The 17,917-nt window shown below is 32.5% G+C and overlaps 1 protein-coding gene across 1 annotated transcript in view; it reads left to right on the forward strand.

The window, feature by feature from the left end:
- LOC107359369 (neuroligin 4-like) overlaps positions 1-17,917 on the forward strand; it is an 83,897-nt gene that overhangs the window by 61,786 nt on the left and 4,194 nt on the right. Inside the window, exons 2-6 of the mRNA XM_089268100.1 lie at positions 10,642-10,797; positions 10,930-11,705; positions 12,285-12,871; positions 12,949-13,064; positions 16,959-17,809. Of these exons, the coding sequence (XP_089124226.1) occupies positions 10,642-10,797; positions 10,930-11,705; positions 12,285-12,871; positions 12,949-13,064; positions 16,959-17,809 (2,486 nt within the window). The remainder of the gene's footprint in view (positions 1-10,641; positions 10,798-10,929; positions 11,706-12,284; positions 12,872-12,948; positions 13,065-16,958; positions 17,810-17,917) is intronic.

The following is a 17,917-nucleotide window of genomic DNA, read 5'->3' on the forward strand; positions in this document are numbered from 1 at the left end:
CGTCAGGAAGAATTCTGAATCTTTTCTCTTTAGAGATTAAACGGTAAAGTGGAGCTGCGAGTGTTGAGAAATTAGGAATGTAGCGAGAAAAATAATTGTAACAGCCAAGGATTGATTGTAATTCACGAATATTTCGTGGATATGGTAAATTTTTCAAGGCTTCGACCTTTTTGGGATCAGGTCTGATACCTTGACCAGAAACTAAGTGACCAAGTAAAAGGATTTCTTCGTACCCTAAGTGGCATTTTTCAAGTTTAATTTTGAGATTAAAACTTTTCAATCTATTCAAAACCATTTCTGTGTTAGTTAAAAGTTCCGGAAAACTTTTACCAACTACAGGCACGTCATCAAAATAGCCAATGCAATTTTGATAATTCAAGCCTTCTAAGACTCGATTCATCAAACGTTGAAAAATATAAGGAGCGCTAGCCAATCCCATTGGTAAGCGTTTATACTGATATTTTCCGTCTGGGGTTACGAAAACTGTTTTCTTACGTTCTTCTAATGGTAATTCAATTTGGTGATAACCCTGAGCAAGGTCAAAAATGTTAAAGTATTTGCCTCCGCGTACTACTTCTAAGCAGTCATCAATGCGAGGCATTGGATACTTAGGAACTCTGGTGATTCTATTCAGTGACCGATAATCAATCACCATACGAAATGAACCATCAGGTTTGGAGACTAAGATAGAAGGGGCACCGCCATCTGCAAGGCTAGCGTCTTCTATTATATCATTTTGTAACATTTCATTTATGATCTTTTTGAATTCGTTTCTTTTATTAAGAGGACAGGCGTAAGGATTCTTAAAAGGAATATATTTACCATCTAAATCAATTGTAACAGGACAAACTGTTGAAGGAACTAGTCCTAAATCATTTTTTGATTTTGAAAAACTTGACTGGAAAGAGTCTATCAATGAGACTAATTGTTCTTGAAGAGGTTGAGGAAGATCTGGATTGATTCTTTCAGCTACTTTTTCTCGAAAGGTTTTAATTTTTATTTCTGAATGTTCTTGAGGGGTATGAAATTCACATGCTGCCATAAGAGCAGGAAAATTTTCTATCTGAATAGGAATTGGAATTGGAAGGTTGCTTTCTTTCTTTATACGGTTATCAATGATATATGAATTTTGAGGAGAGGGGTTTGTATTAGGAGAAATAGTTGTTTCAAAGATTTTATTTGTTTCATCAGGAGTGCAGAATCTGAATAAGAATGAAGGATCAAGAGGGGCAGAGTTATAGTATTCCGAACATGTTGTAACATATTCGTTACCATCAGACTTTAGTTGAAAATAATAGAGATGGAGGAAAGCATTACCAATCAAACAGACTGGTTCAAAATCTTTAACAATTTGAATGCGAAAGATTCTTGAATCAGGCATTTCTGGATGCTTAACTACTGCATAGGCAAACCCATGTGAAGATACAGATTGAGTTTTGGCTATTCCTTTAAGAGTTCTAGCGTAAGGAATAACATGCACACCTAATTCTTCTGCGATGCTTGCATCGAGAACAGAAACAGTCGAGCCTGTATCTAGCAGTACTCTTCCTTCGCGTATCATTGCTCGATCTGGGCGACAGAATTTGAAAGTGGCTTGTGGCATATGAAGTAGGTTACTATCTCCTAGCTGAGTTAAAAGAGGAACAGTAGGAACTGTTGACATTGTGAATGAAATGCCAGGATCCATAATAGCAGCGGTTTCATTTTCATGAACAACTTGCGATATAGCAAGATTTGAAGATGAAGATGGGGGATTTTGAGAAGTAGAGGTTGATGGAGTTGAAGCTGAAGCAGTAATTGCTCTAACTGAGGGAGGATTTCTCTGCTGAGGATTATTACGACTATCATTATATTGTTTTCGTCTGCACTGAGCAATTAAATGTCCTACCTTTTTACAGTAAGCACATGTAACTGAATTGTTTCGGGTTGTTGAGGAATTTGAATTTGAAGATCTTGGATTGTTTGAAGGATATGGCCTACTATCAGGCTTCTTTAATAATGTACTGAGGTTTAAAGATTTATTATTTTGAGATTGAGGTTGAGATTGAGATGAATTTGAATTGTTAAATTTGAATTTCTTTGACTGTTCAAAGTCAAAATGTTTTCTGATTAAAAGATTTGTTATTTTCGGAAGATCATCATTAAGACCTAGAGTATTTACTTCAAAGAGTATGTTAGCAGGAAGATGATTTAAAACTTCTAATTTGAAAATTTCTTCGGTAAAGTTACCGACAGCTTTAGTTAATGAGGTTCTGAGTTTTATTAGAAAGTTATTTGGATGTTCAGAGGGATTGTATTTGAGTTGTCGAAGTTGAAATTGAGCTGAATAAGCCATTGCTGGAGTTTGAATTAGCTTATATAATTCAGCAATATATGTTTGATAATTAGTAATAGAAGCATCTATTGAGTTAGAAAGAGCTAAAAGCTCATGAGAAAGGGATTTTCGGAAACATCTAAGTCTAGTAGCATCATCACAATTTTCTTGTGCTAATCGTTGTTGAGTTTTCTTAATGAAATCATACATGTCTTCTCCTTTCTGAAATTCAGGAACAAAAGGATCTTGTTTTAAAACTGAAAGGGCATGGATTAATGTATTGTTATCATATTGAATAGTGGGAATAGCGGATGAAGTTGGTTGAGGTTGAGGTGAAATAGGGGGTGTTTCAATGTTTGCACCTAAAGATTGCAATATTTCAACAAACTTACGAATAGTTCCAAGAGGAAGGGGAAGTGAATTAATGTCATTCATGGTTGAACGCATTACGGATTCTCTCTCTCGACCTAAATGTCCTAGAATAGTCTGGAGCTCATCTTCTGTGATGCCTCTAGCACGACAGTTTTGAATCCAATCAGGAATCTCGAATGAAGTTACAGCAGTAACAGGAAGACTTTCTATTTCGTCGTCATCTAAGGTTTCACCAGCAATCATCAAATGAGTTTTGACGCAGTCCTTGAGACGTTTAACAGCCAAGACAGGAACAGGAACAGTAAGATGCCAAGTACCAAGTATTTCAAGAGCACGTTCTTGAGTTACTTCACCAACTAACATTATTCCATTAGGAATCTGATATCGATTAGTTCTTGCTGATCGTGGTCTTCCCATGATAAGGATAAAGTTAGATGCGTTGATATCACTTTAGTGATAGTAAAGACTTGAAGCTTAGAGGTTTTAAAGAGTTTGAAGGATATCTTTTTAGAGATGAATTTGAAATTTGAAATGGGTTTGTAACTGAAGTTGAATGAGACTGTGAAGTTGAATTTGAGTTTGGATTTAAAGTTGAATGAAGGTTGAATTTGAGTTTGTGATTCACAGTATACGGGTTTGTAAGAGTTCGATGAGGGTCTTATTTGAAGACTGAAGGGTTAGAAGTCGAACTTTGAAATAGTTTGGAATGAAGTGTTGTAGAGGAATTAGAAAGTTCTTGAGACACACAGACAAACTCAAGAGAAGTTATCAAAAGATACAAAACACAGGATAATAAGGAGAAAGGCAGAGAACTTTATGATTTAGGAACTTGAAGTTGAATTTGAGGTTGGAAAGTCTCTCTTCTGAGTTAGGCACTTACAATATAATTCTTTAGAGCTGGAGAAAGTGTGAATTTTGAACTGGACGGAATTCAGGAACAGGCAAAGGAAAACACTGACGATCCTGCCAAGGTCGCCAAGTGAAAGGTTTCGTTACGGAAATCTGAGAGAAGATTGCCCACTTGCTTTCACTACAAGTGTTGAGGTTGTATCATGGATCGACAATGTTCACTCTGTTGTTACCAAATTACCTTAAGATCTCGATAGAGATGACAACACGAATAATACACTAGTATTGAGTTTTAGGAATAACTTTATTGAGTTAAGAATAGGAATAGTTGAGACTGTAAGATTTAGTTAACTTCAAAGTAAGACTTGAGAGGTGAACAGTTTAACACATTTAAAATAAGGACTTCAATAAGACTTTATTGAACTAAACAAAATAGCTTCAATAATGAATACTGAGTAGAGTAAGACACCAATACGGAATATTGAATGTAAAGAATAAGAATGAAATTTTAGGTTTTTATACTAAATGTAAAACAAAGAAGTGAATTTTGGAGGGAATCAAAATTAAGAGTAAAAAAGAAGTCTGTCGACATTTGTCTTAAGATTTGGTAATGGTATCAAAGTATGATACAGAGTTGTTTTCAATCTTAAGATTTTATATTGGTAAAGGCTACACAGCTTTAACTCTTATATGTCCCTAGACATATTGGCTTTTAGTCACATCTCCAAAGAGATAACCATAGCTTTGACAATGTAAAAGGATTATCTTTAGAGAGGAGACAGAGTTGAAAATTAACCTCAAAAAGAGAGTGATTTTACCATCTCTTTCTTTATGGTTCTTAATTTGTCAGTTTTAAAATTGGAGTTTTTACGGCTTAACTTTGATTCGCTCTTTTTGATTACAATATTTAAGATTTCTGAATTCGGAATGTTTAACAATTTAAATCTGAATATCAATTAATGATTAGATAAATATATTGCTTTAGCAATTGAGTTTAACTGAATAATTATCTGTAATGAAGGCTGAAAAGGTTAAAATAAGACAATTGAAGATCTAAAGATTTAAGGAATAGAGCAAATCATTGAACAATTTCATTAAGTTCATTTTTCTACCCTTCAAATTGGAACCGAGTTGGCTTCAGACTTTTTCAATTCATAAGATTTGCCGGACGCGAGTGACGTTGCCATTTGAATGCTATTCAGTTTAGAAAAGAAAGGTTTACATGATTCCATGAAACGCAATTTAGGTTTAGAATCGACTGTCTTATACGATTTTTTCTTGGTGTTTTTTGCGAATTCGCAAGTTCGCTGCAATAAAAGCTCTTTATTGAAGTTGCTCCATTAGCGATACTTAGTTTCGCTAGGCAATTGTTTTCATACAATCAATATCAATCGACGGAACATCAACACAAGTAGCATTCTTCAACAGTAACTTTACTTTGGAATAGTTTAAAATGCTTATTAAGCTTTAAAACTCTTTTCATTTCCATTGAAATTCATTGTTCCCTTTTCATTTAACAAATTGACAATGAGAAGGATTGTTATTGCTTCCCTCATGGAATTGAGTTGATCATCATCAAGTGCTAATAGTAATCAGAGAATGATGAATAATTTGGTAAATAAAATGCTCGTGAGAATACAAAATTTTCATCTTTTTGCAACGAAATAACAAACATTTCATATTTTGCTTTTGATTATCCTGAAAGCTGATATCAATAAAGTGATTCGAACCAAATATTCTGCTATCAATGATTCCATGAGCAGCATTTCTCGTCCCAATCTTATATCATTGGTCATCTTGCAGCTTAAGATTTGAATGAATCGATAAATAACCAAATAAATCTCGTCATTATTGCGCTTCATCTGTCATTGAATTGACGAAGTTGAACAATATTTCAAATTATTCCGTTCATTGCAAACCTATCTTTCTCACTCAATATTCATCAAATGTAGCCAAAATTTCATACTAAATCAACAGCAAATTCAAAGTCGAACCTTCTGTTGAAGTGTTAGTAAAGTAAAAGTTGGAAAAGTCATTCATTTTAGCGAATCGACAAACGAGAAAACTCTGAAAGTGTTTTGCTTCTTTGATTAACACATAATTTTCAAAAGTAAAGTTCAAGTTCATTCATCAAAAGCGGCAAATTGCTTTTCAGACTTTTAATTCAATTTAATTTCCATAAATGTTATTAATCAACTTCAAACTTTTGTTTAACCAGTAATCGTAAAGTCCGAGACTTTCTTTGGTCAGTTTAGATGGAAATGTACTTTTACCTTTGCCTTGCAATTCAATTGGAGTAGATAAATGAGTTCACTCTGAATGCTTCTCACGGTTCATTTTTTTGTGGTTCCTCTAAAAGAGATGCCAAAAGATTCGAAATTAAGTTGCAATTGAAACATGAAAAATTATCTTCAACCAGCAACTGTAAAGAAAAGTTCGCAAACTTTGCCAAAGATCGAGTTTTTACCAATAAAGTTTGAACAAGAATGCAACTCGACTGAGTTCAATGAATATAAATCAGATGAGAATGCAAAATGAATGTGAAAATGTAGTGAAGATAATGATGAAGAAGAAAGGTTTTCACCATAAAACAGAGTAATGAACCTTAAACTGTTACCTTGAGCAATCGAATTTTTTCTGTGCGCAAAAAAATCTTCACACAAAAGTTCATTATTTGTTACAAAATATATTTTTTGCAACATTTTCTTTCGAATGTACAATTTTTTTCTATTTTTATCGCTTCTTACCTGAACCTTTTTACTCGTTTTTTTTAAAATGCTTTTGTGGTTTCCAATCATGGTTAATGTTTTGATGTTTTCATCTTGGTAAACATGTTGAAAAAGCTTTCAAAGTTTCCTTGTTATTCAACATTGAAACTTTTGAAAAGGCTAAATTGAAATGAAGAAACATTAAAGTAAACGAAGTGAATTACAATTTTCAACGAGAAACTCGAGTTTCTCACTTTAAGCGATCCTTTTTTTGTCTTTATTTAGACATTTTTCTCATGTAATTGTTCAACTCAAAAGTTAAATCATCTTGAAACGATAATGATGGTAGAATGTATTTATTACAAGAAAAGAGACTGAATAAAGGTTCGTCATGTTGAACAATAATCATTAAGGTCCATTAACATTGACAGGTGAAGTTATTATTATTCCATTATTGCTGCTATTATCTTTAGTTTTGTTCAGAAGAACTGCGATTCTCCAGAAAAGTGTGCAATTCAATTGAATCCATTCAGATTCGGGATTCACATTCAAAATATAAAATTCAAAAAACAAAAAATCGTGCATTCTAAAGTTCTAATAGAGCGAAAAGTGTTTACAGAAAGCTGCAAAAACGACGAATTTCTTTGATCTTTTGCATCAAAATCAATCTAAATGGTGCTTTGTGTAGTTCAATGGTTCAATCGGCATCTTTCGAGTTATCAATTTTGGGATTCTGTTTTTGTTTAATTTATATCTGAATGTAAATTTCGAAACTTTAATTTCGATGTTGCTTTTGTTTGCTAATTTAAACAGATAATTCAATGGACTACTTAAACTTTAATATTTGCAATATTTTGAGATTCTTTTGTTGGTTTTTCTTTTCCTTCTGTTTCCATTGATCAATGAATTTTTCTTTGCCCTTTTAGTTCAATGGTTACCTTTTCACTTGAAACTTGTCAAATAGTTGCTTTTAAAGTTTTTGTATAAAGAAAAATTTACATAAAAAGATTTGCATTTTCATCCATTAATGTATTCAAAGGATTGACGTAATGTTTACGGTTTGGAATGATTTTTTAGTTGAAAATCATGATTGAGTAGATGAATGCTCATAAAAGTCACTTTTATTGGTTTTATTTGAGTTGATTAAGCTTGGGAAGGGAATAAGAAAGAAGAATATTTTTTTCTCTTTTTACATCCATTACTTGATGAACAAAAACCAGAAAATGTTACAATATTTTTTGTCTATTAAACATTTGGTTCGTTACCTGAAAATGTTAGACAAGAAACAAGATTGAAATTGTTAACACAGCACAACACTTGTTCAAGCAGTTCTTTCACTCCAAGTTTTACTCATAAAATTTTCTTTCACATTGCAAAGCAGTCAAAGTACAATCAAAGTATAAAGACTTTTCTGAAACCACAAAAAAATCAAATTCTCAAACAACGAAATTTAAAAGCTTTCGATGCAAAAAGAGCTTCACATTTCTCGATCGTTCTAGCTTCTCGTACATATTGTTTATGTTTAATGCACAATAAATGAACAGAAGGTCAATTCATGAACATAATTCTGTGTCAAATTAGTTTTCTGTGAGATTGTAAAATGCAAAATTTGGATTTAGAAACTCGAAAGGCTCTCTGTTTTGGAACCAAAAGTCATGATTTCATTTGCTCTGTACTCTATCTGATTGCATACATTCCATTCATCTTCTATTTAATCCAGTTCCTGATCTACCATATTGCATGCTAGGTTAATGACTTGCATCAAATTTCATATTGAGACGTATTTCCTTTCAATACTTGTCCAATCGACTAACAAAGATCTTTATTACAAAATGAATAAAACGTCAATCCCAATATCAATATGAATGGAAAATTTAAATAACTTTAATTAACTTCGAAATTTGCTCGTTTTTCGTGTCATGATTGTTGACATTTTAAACGATTCAATCTCAACATTCATCTTTGATTAACCACCTTTGATTGGGTTAATAGTGCAGGTCAAAAATGCATTATTATCATCATTAATATTGTACATTGTTGCCAATCTCAAGAGTCGAAAGTCACATTATTCATTTCATTCACTTCAATAGATGTTATGGTTAACATTAACATTCAACCTTTTTTTGTCTCTTTCCTTTCTTCACAATTCGATAGACATTTTTTTCTCGTCTGTATTCATGTTTATCATGGAAATGAGTTTGATGGTTCCATTGAAAAAGTATCACATGCAACTAATAAGTAACATTTTCCCTGCAATTCTTCAACAGGCAAATATTCCATGTTTTCCCTTCTTCTCAACAAATGAAAAGTATTTTATTTCGAGTAAAGTTTCAAAACCTTTTTCAACTCATTCTAATCATCATTAACTCTGAGCAAAAGAATTTGATGAAGAGAAGAGAAAAAAGGAATTTTCATGATTATTATTCAATTATTAGCGTTTCATGTTGATATTCAATTGATTTTGATAATGATGTTTACTAAGCTCAAGGGAATGATTCATTAAAAGAATGATAATTTTTGATTCAGTTTCAGTTGCTGAACAACTGGGAAGAATTGCACTTTTCTGTTTCTCTTGAAATTCTTTTTCATTAATCAATTCAATAACCATCATCATTATTCTCATTGAAATTTATATTTGTTCACAATTGAATTTTGAGCTTCAATTTTTTCTCTCTTTTTTTCTTCTTCTTTCAACGAATTACCGACGAATGAAAAAAAAAGAGTTGAACAAATTTCCTTGTTTTCCCTGTTTGGAGCATTTAAGATGCAAATCTGTTTAATTCCCAATTCAATTATTTGAAATAATTCAAAGTGAACTTTCATTTTGATGATTCCTTTTTGCACTTTCAGTTGCAGGTTTACATCATTAGCATCATTAAACCAATGAATGTTTACAAAAGAGTTTAATTCTCAGCCTTTGCATGATTCATAATAATATGTTTTCATTAGTTGTGTTTGCTCATTATACAGAAGGAAAAAGCCAAACATTTGAAAAGTGCAAAAATGCAAAATTATTTTCAAATTGCAAGTTTATTCCAGTAAACTTGCCTGTGTTTCGCCTCATGAAATTTGATTCAACACTCATGATATTATTTAATCAATTTGTTTCACATTTTTTTCTAATTTTTGTTCTTTTCTTTTTTTCACTCCATGGAATGAACTTTACTTTTCTCTCAACTTTTTTAGTTTCTTATTTATTTTACGCAACATTTCAAATGGAAATTTCTTTAGACTATTCTGATTGTCTTGGAACCAAGTCTTGTAACTTGACCTTTTTATAACACAATCAAGATGATAACTTGCCATCCTCAATTATTATTGACATTTGCTTTATTTCATTACTCTTATTGTATCAACTGAGTCAATAATTAAATTTGAACCAAAGTTTCAAGATCGACTGTTACTTGATTATCTTTAAAAGAGTAGCTCTATTGTCCTGCAAACTAGGTTATGGATTGATTTGTGACACTCATGGTGACAAAAGAAAAGTTTACAAGTTTGTTTGAGCAAACTTAATCTGTAAAGGAACATTTCGTTGCAAAAGTTCTGACGCAATTGAGACCTTTCTTGTTCCGAAACAGTAAAAAGAAAAGTAACTTTTTTTTATTTATCGTACTTTGAGGGTTGAACACAGTTATTTTGATGCAGCAAGGTCTATTGATCAGGATCAAAATGACTATACTAGTTGGGTCAGTTACTCGTAAATGATTCTTTAAGAGATTTTATTCGGATTTGTTCATTGAATTTGTGATCGAAATTTTGGAAGAAAAATATTCTTCTTTTTAGACTTGGAGTTCAATTCTTTATGCTGATATTTTTCTCAAAATTTACATGCAATTCTGTTACCTCGAGCATTTATATTTTACTCTAAATTGTCCTCAACCCGATTCAATTTAATGTTCAAAGCCTATCGATAAAAATATTTGATAATCCAATGATCAAAGTTGATTCGATTCTAATAAATGTTTCCCTTGATTCAACTATTCAATTCACCTCTAAACTTTTACTAAAAGCTCATTGTGCATTATTGGATTATTCACACGAAATCGGTGATTTTAAGCAAAAACATTTTCACAAAAAAACAACTTTCGAGCTGGGATTACTAAAGCTGCTTTCATCATTGAGAAACGGCATTGGCAAATGTAATATTATGTGCTTTTCCCTACCAACTGCCATCTATTGAGAAATGAAAAAATGCATTTTAAATCAATTTTTTAAACATTATCTTTAATCTTTACATTTATCTTAAACTCGTTTAATATCCAAGAGTAACTTGATTTTCCTGAACATTCCAAATGTAATGTGTGCAAATTGTTAACAGTTGGGTTTACATAATGATTGATGAATGACTTTCAAGTGACTTTATAGTTAAAGTGAAACCTTTTTCTTTTCTTCTAGATGGACCATCCAATGTTAATTCAAAATTGCCTGTACTTGTTTTCATTCATGGTGAATCCTACGACTGGGGAACAGGGAATCTTTATGATGGTTCAATTCTTTCAAGTTTTGGTAATGTTATTGTTGTCACACTTAATTATCGTCTTGGAGTTTTCGGTAAGTGTTTACGATGAATGTTCATGAAAAGGCAAAAATTGTTGCAAAACAATTTGTGTTGCTCCATGAAAAGGAAGAAAAAAGAAGGTGAAAATATTAAGCAAGAAATTCTTTTCTTCTCATGATTTACAGGGTTTCTCCCAGCCATTCAAGATGGAACCATTCGAGGTAATTATGGTTTAATGGACCAAGTTGCTGCCTTACACTGGATACAAGAAAATATCAATGAATTTGGTGGTAATCCATCCAATATAACGATCATGGGTCATGGCCATGGAGCTGCTTGTGTCAACCTCTTAATGATCTCACCCATGGCCACTGACCTCTTTAATCGAGTCATCCTAATGAGTGGTTCCGCTCTTGCTCCATGGGCCATTGCCACCGATTCCGACATTTACTCGCGCCATTTGGCCAAACTGTTGAACTGTCCCAACCATGATAACCTAATCATGGTCAACTGTTTGCGAAGTAAAACTGCCGAGGAAATACTTCGAGTTGACCTCAAGGTTCCTCAACATTTATCCGCATTTGGACCAATTGTCGATGGAATCGTAGTCATGTCTCATCCCAAAGAGTTGGTCTCTAAATCGTACGATTATTCATCTTCTTCCTCATCAGCCTTTTCACATTTCTACTCGCCAATGTTTCCAACATCACTTCCCTACTCACTTCCACTATCATCTTCGGCCAGTTCATCGTCTTTGCCTACTTCATCTTCAAATGGATTTTCATTCGATAGTCAAGGATTCAATTCACCTTCAACTACATATGATTTACTTTTTGGTATAACTCGAGTTGAATCACCTTACCTGTTTACCGCCCATGAAGAGCGACACGGAATCGACATGAAAAGAAGAGATCGAATTTTACGAACTTTGGTTCGCAATTTGTTCGATTTTCACCAGCAAGTAAGTATCGAAGGCAGAACGAAAAAAACTTGATTTTCTTTCATCAATATTCTTGCATTTGAATTTCACTGATCAATCATTTAAGCACTCGGTGAACATGATTGACGTAAAAGTGTAAACTTTAGCTTTGAATCAACTTTGGATTGTTTGTAAGTCAAAATTTACTTTTATCTTCGTTATTCCGATGATTTATAAGCAAAGGAAAAGTTTACATTGACTTGATAACAACTTCCTGAAAGTTGAATAGTGTTCAACCTGAGTAAAGAAACAGAATATGATGAAGAGAGGAAAAAGTACAATGTTATCAATTCCATCTTATTGAACATTTTCATTGACAATATCTTTCTTCTTTCATCCGTTTTCCTTCCAATCAATCCTTCAAACCTTTTCCAACTTTCATCAACCTTTCCTTGTGTCACTTACCTTTTACCTTTTTTTCTGTCCCTTTACATGGTAACATATTCAATTTTCTGGTCTAATTTTTGCTCATCAATCTTATCTCAACATGAACACCAAAACATATACTATCGATGAAATGTATCACGCACAATGCGAACAACAAAAATAACAAAAAAAAAGGTTATTCTTTTGACATTGATCAACGAATATACAGACTGGAGTCGTCCTGTTGAACATCCAATCAATCTTTTTGATTCCCTGGTTGACATATTGGGTGATGCTCTTGTGGTATCACCATTGATACAAACTGGTGATACCAATGCTCGACTAACAATGTCATCCTATTCTGCTTCCCAAGTAGCTTCTTCAAGACGACATCATCATCCAGCCAACTCAATGGGTTCCTCACGTTCACCAACTCCAGGCTCTTCACCATCACCTTCATCACAATCATCATCTTCCTCTGCTGCTCAACCTTCAACCGTCAACTTGTCTGGTTCCACTGGTACAGCCAAAGACCGACCAGATCATCACAATTTCGGATCTCGAACTTTTTTCTACCTCTTTTCCCATCAAAGTGAAAACTCTGGATTCTCACCTCGCCTTGGCTGTCAACATGGTGAAGAGTTGTCTTACATTTTCGGTGCTCCATTGGCCAACACTTTACTCGGCAATCCATTGGGCATTTTTCACACCAACTACACTCGTCAAGAAGCGACTCTAGCAGAAGCCGTCATGACTTATTGGACCAACTTTGTCAAATTTGGGTAAAAGAAATTTTCTCCAAAATTTACTTTTCCAAAATGGAATAAAATTAAATCTCATTTTTTCTTCTTTTTTCAAGTGATCCAAACATTTGGCCCAACGAACTCGACTCACATGGTGATCGTACAAAGGGTCGCTTTGAAAATGTCTTTTGGCCTCAATACGATACAATAACGAGAAAATATCTATTGATTGGTAAGTTGTTCAAGTTTTTAAAAGTGAAATGTTCAACTTTGCTCTTTTCAAGTCATCATTTAATGCTCTCGATTATCATAATCATGATGATGGCCTAAAATTATTCCTTGTTTTTACCCTGCAAATCATAACAGGGATTAAATGCTTTTCGTCCAGTGATTTATTGAACCAAAGTGCCATCTATCTTATTAATAGTCTAACCTTCATTTGCTATTCATTTTTCATTTCAGTATTAAACATTCATTGATCCATAAAAGTTGGGGTTAATTCAGTTATCGCATGATAACATTGAACAGTCCAAGTTTGAAAGAGCAAAACAAAATAATCTTACGATTATTAACAGCTATAAGCATGATATGGAAATGTGAAAAATCAATAATCAATAAGTGTTGAAACATTTGGAAATTGTTTAACAATTATTTTTAAATTTTTCTATCAATCATAATCTTGAATGGAAAAGGGTTTATTAATCATTTTCTGAGTAATTATTTTATAAGTTTGCTCTTTGTTTTTCACTTTTTGTTTGTTTTTGTTTAACCAATTAACTTTTGTTCCTTTCAATGGACATTTTGAAAGGATTCGCGATGAGCCTCAAAATTGATTCATTGAATAACTCTTTTCAGCTTAATTTTCATCTCTCTTTTATCCTGGTATTAGTGTAATAATGAGTTTATTAAGGGTCAACTTTGCTTTCAAAGTTGTTATTAATTGGCTCAACAATTATAAATGACCTTAATCTTTTAAGGATAAATCAAGTTGATTCTATTAATTTAGTTTGTCTCCTTCTGTGATGTTAAGCTGTGTTGATAATACGCATTATGATACATTCAAGTGTTTATTAAAGTATCATCTTAATCACTAGATAACTGAATAACTCGATAACTGCACAAGGATTATACACTATTTCAAGGTTAAAGAAGGTTTCGATGACAATATTTTCTCCACGAAATTGTTTCCATTCAATTATAGAAATGATAAAAATTGAATTTTTTTTCATTTTTCGTCACAATTTCAGCACTTTATTCTTGATGACCAAAATCTGTCTCTGAGAAAAATAGCAGATTTGAAGAAAAAAGTTGTTCATTTACAATAATTGGTCAAGAGAAACATTGGTTTTCTTGAATTTACACTTTGGTCGAATTCTAGTTCGGTTTGATGCTGGAGAAGAAAATGAATTCTCAGCTTTTTTAAGCTTTCATTTATCTAGTTTTAGCTAAAAAATCGAGTTTTCTATTAAAGTTAGCTCATAGCTGTCTGTAGCTAATGGTTCTCCAGTTCCAATATGAATTGCCTAGAACTTTTAATTCATTGAATATTGAAATGAACTTGAAGTAAACGAGTTTTAATTTCTCTGTAAATCAGAAAGAATTGATTGGTTATTCGATTTCTAATCGGATCTAAAAGATTCCAGATTAACGGAAAAAGTTTCGATCTCAGTTTTAACTAAAAAGTTTGATTATCAATCAATATAAAATTGAATTGATTAACTCAAATAGATTCTTTTCTCGAAAAATTCTCAATAAATTATGTGAATAAGAAGTTGAGATTTCAGTTCAAAATGTCAATGATGAGTTTATTGTTAAATTTTGATTACATTTTTAAATATATTAATACAAAGTAAAACTCCAAGAGATTTATAAAACTAATCAAAGTCGATTATTCTTAAGCTTGTTATCAAGTCTTGAACTGCAATTTAATTTCATTAACCCATTTCAACATTAATCTCAGTGTGCTGTCTATTAAATTGTCTTTTGCCTCTCATCTCCTGCCGATAAATTGTCTCACATAAGAATGAAAATTTTCCACTTTGAGCCATTTCGTTAGTTAAATCAGGGAACAACCATTTAATTTTGTTGAAACTTGCCTTTTCCTTCCACCAATATTACAATGTTTAACACAATATTTTGACAACATTGAACAAGTGAATAATGTTGAGCCAACAGAAAAGTGAAAAGATTGACCAGTAAAAAGGAAAGCCAAAAATTAAACTAACCAAGAATCTAGTGAATTAAATTAATCTTAATCCTGTAAAGTCTCTACTTTTAAACAACATTGAGTTAAACTTTGAACTTGCAACATGCGTGTGCCACTCCATGTAACACTAATGTACTAATGTTGAAACCTCATGTACTAAACAAGATTAAAGGTGAACCTCATTCCAAAATTTGCTTTCCTTTTTCATACTCAGAGTCATTTTTATCTCTCGAGTTCAACTTTGGCTGAAACCATTTATTTCCTTTACCATCTCATGATCATTATTTTGTCCAAACCTTAAACTGTGTTAGCAAAACAAAAAAGTTTCAAAACAAGACTTTGAACCAAGGAGAAAGGAAAGAAGAAGCCAAAAGAAAATGTTGAAAGATGAAATTTAAAGATGAAAAAATAACTCTTTGAGAGGAAAAATTATCATCATTATTACGGTTGCTGTTATAGTCAATTGATGTTGTATTAACTAAATTAGAGTTTAGATGATGAAAACAATTGATGATAATGTTTCATCTATGACAATGTAAACCTTTGATAAACTGATGAGAAGAGCCTTTTGCCAAAGGAAAAGAGACAAAGTTTCTAATAAAAGGCAAGTCAGCATATAAAGAGTGATAATTTGATGTAACTTTGATCGTGAAACTCATTTGAACAGCAACAATATTGTCATGATCGTTACCAGCAACAGCAATATTAAAAGCAACAAACTGTAATGTTGAACCTTGCTTTTTTTACAATCAATAACTCAGATGTAATCAATAGGCAGTTATAACTTGCAACAGTAAATTTAATAACAGTTGAACAAGAGTTATCACAAGAGCAATTTCACTCCCAGTCTGGGAGTATAACAATATCATATACATTGTAAATGTTCAACATTTTATCTTCAAGTGATTAATTTTATCAATTTTACTCTTTTCTTCAATTCTGTTCCCTGTTAATCTGTTATCAAAACCAATCAACACTTCTTAAGTGGTAAACTTTTTGCTCATTTGAGAAACTCTATTTTCTTTAATCGCTTGAAACAATTTTCAATACATTTTTACAAATAATTTTCCTGTTTCCTCTTCAATCAGCATTTCAAGTTTCGCTCAACGTTTCAATTTCAGCATTTTCTTCATTTAAAGCTTTTCTCTAGACATTCTCTTGCCTTTTGATTGCTCACTGTTTTGCATCTTGAGACTTAATATATTTTACAGGATAATGATGAGGATGTTGCTCATTTAATGTAAACTCCAGGAAGACAATTATTTTATGTTGGATGAAAAGCGAAGAAAAGTCTCTTTTTTTATTCTCTTTTTTCTTCGTTTTCACCCGCTGTGATTAAGGTTTACGCTCTTTATTTTCATCATCAATCATTATTTTTTTTCATCACTGATATTACATTTGTTTAAAAGTCTATTTTTTTGCCTGTTTGACGAGAAGTACACAAGAATAAATAAGAAGATAAAAAATTTAAATGTGGTTTAATCGTCTTTTGGTAAACTGTCAACTTATGAATATCTAAATGATCAACTTGCACCGCCTAACGCTGTAATGTAATAAAGTTTTTTATTGTTTCCCAGAAAATGAGCAAAAGTTGTGTTCGTTTCTGGAAAATGATGAATTGCTTGTCGATGAGAAGTCAATTTTTATATTCAATTATCGCACGAATTCATCAGCGAGAAAAAAAAGTTATTTTCTATTTACATCATGCAATTGAATTATTCATTACATGCCTAAAAATGGATACTCGATAAAAGACTCAATTAAACTCTTCGACTATCAAGATGTTAATGAAGCACTTATTGACCATTGACTTGGGAATTGAGTTTATGAGCAAAGCTTCAGTTTACTCTTGAAAATTTGCTTCAAAATTCATTTCAATAGAAACTTCATTTTCTCGATATTTTTCTCTTTTCTTATCAGGAATGAAGCCCAAAGTTCGTGACCATTACCACAGTCATCGACTTTCATATTGGCTTCATCTTGTTCCTCGCCTTCAGGAAACTTCCTTCAACGAAGAACCCATTTACTATTACAAACATCATTTACTTCCCGACCATGAAAGTCCCGATTCTTATGACGGAATTGTCCGTCAAATATCTTCACGATTCCATCCATCATCACCTTCATCGCCCTCATCAAATTCAAGTGAAGTGAATCAGAGTTCCAACTCGACTCGTGGTGACTGGAAATTTTTATCTTCCAATAAACTAAATGATTCGGTGAAAGCAAATCGCGAATCGTCGAGCAAAAGTTCAAATGGAAACTTTGATGAAACAACTGAGGGTAAAACTTCACCTTCACCTTCATCTACGTCGTCACTATCAACCATTTCCAATAAAACCCAGGCAACTCCGATAATCATGGAACAGAATAATTATTCAACAGCATTGAGTGTAACCATAGCCATTGGTTGTTCCCTGTTAATATTGAATATGCTTATATTTGCTGGTGTCTATTATCAGCTTGACAAGGCAAAATCAAATCGATCCAAATCATCATGTTCCCATTTAGATTCAAGCAATGATAATATTACTTGCAATTCAGCTAATAATAGTAATTCTGGTCATCAACAACATCATCATCATCTTCACCATTCGCATCCTCATCATCCCATCTCAAGTTCAACCAATTCAACATCACTCACCAATGTTAATAATAGTAATAATAATAATTCAACTCTTGTAGATGCAAGTGTAAATGGACAGCAACATCATCCACTTCTTCATCACCATCACCATCATCACTCTGATTACCATAATAAATTTGAAGAGGTGAGTCTTTTTTTCTCCTTTTTCTGCTTTTCGCCCCAAATTCAGTCTTGTAAAATGTCGCCAAGTTGAAGTGAACAGTTGAATTACCATATTTGTTAATAAAATGCT

The sequence above is a fragment of the Tetranychus urticae genome, chromosome 2 (genome assembly GCF_039701765.1).
Source record: "Tetranychus urticae isolate SD_2017Ah chromosome 2, NJAU_TeUrti_SD_1.0, whole genome shotgun sequence".
In the NCBI taxonomy this organism is placed as follows: domain Eukaryota; kingdom Metazoa; phylum Arthropoda; class Arachnida; order Trombidiformes; family Tetranychidae; genus Tetranychus; species Tetranychus urticae.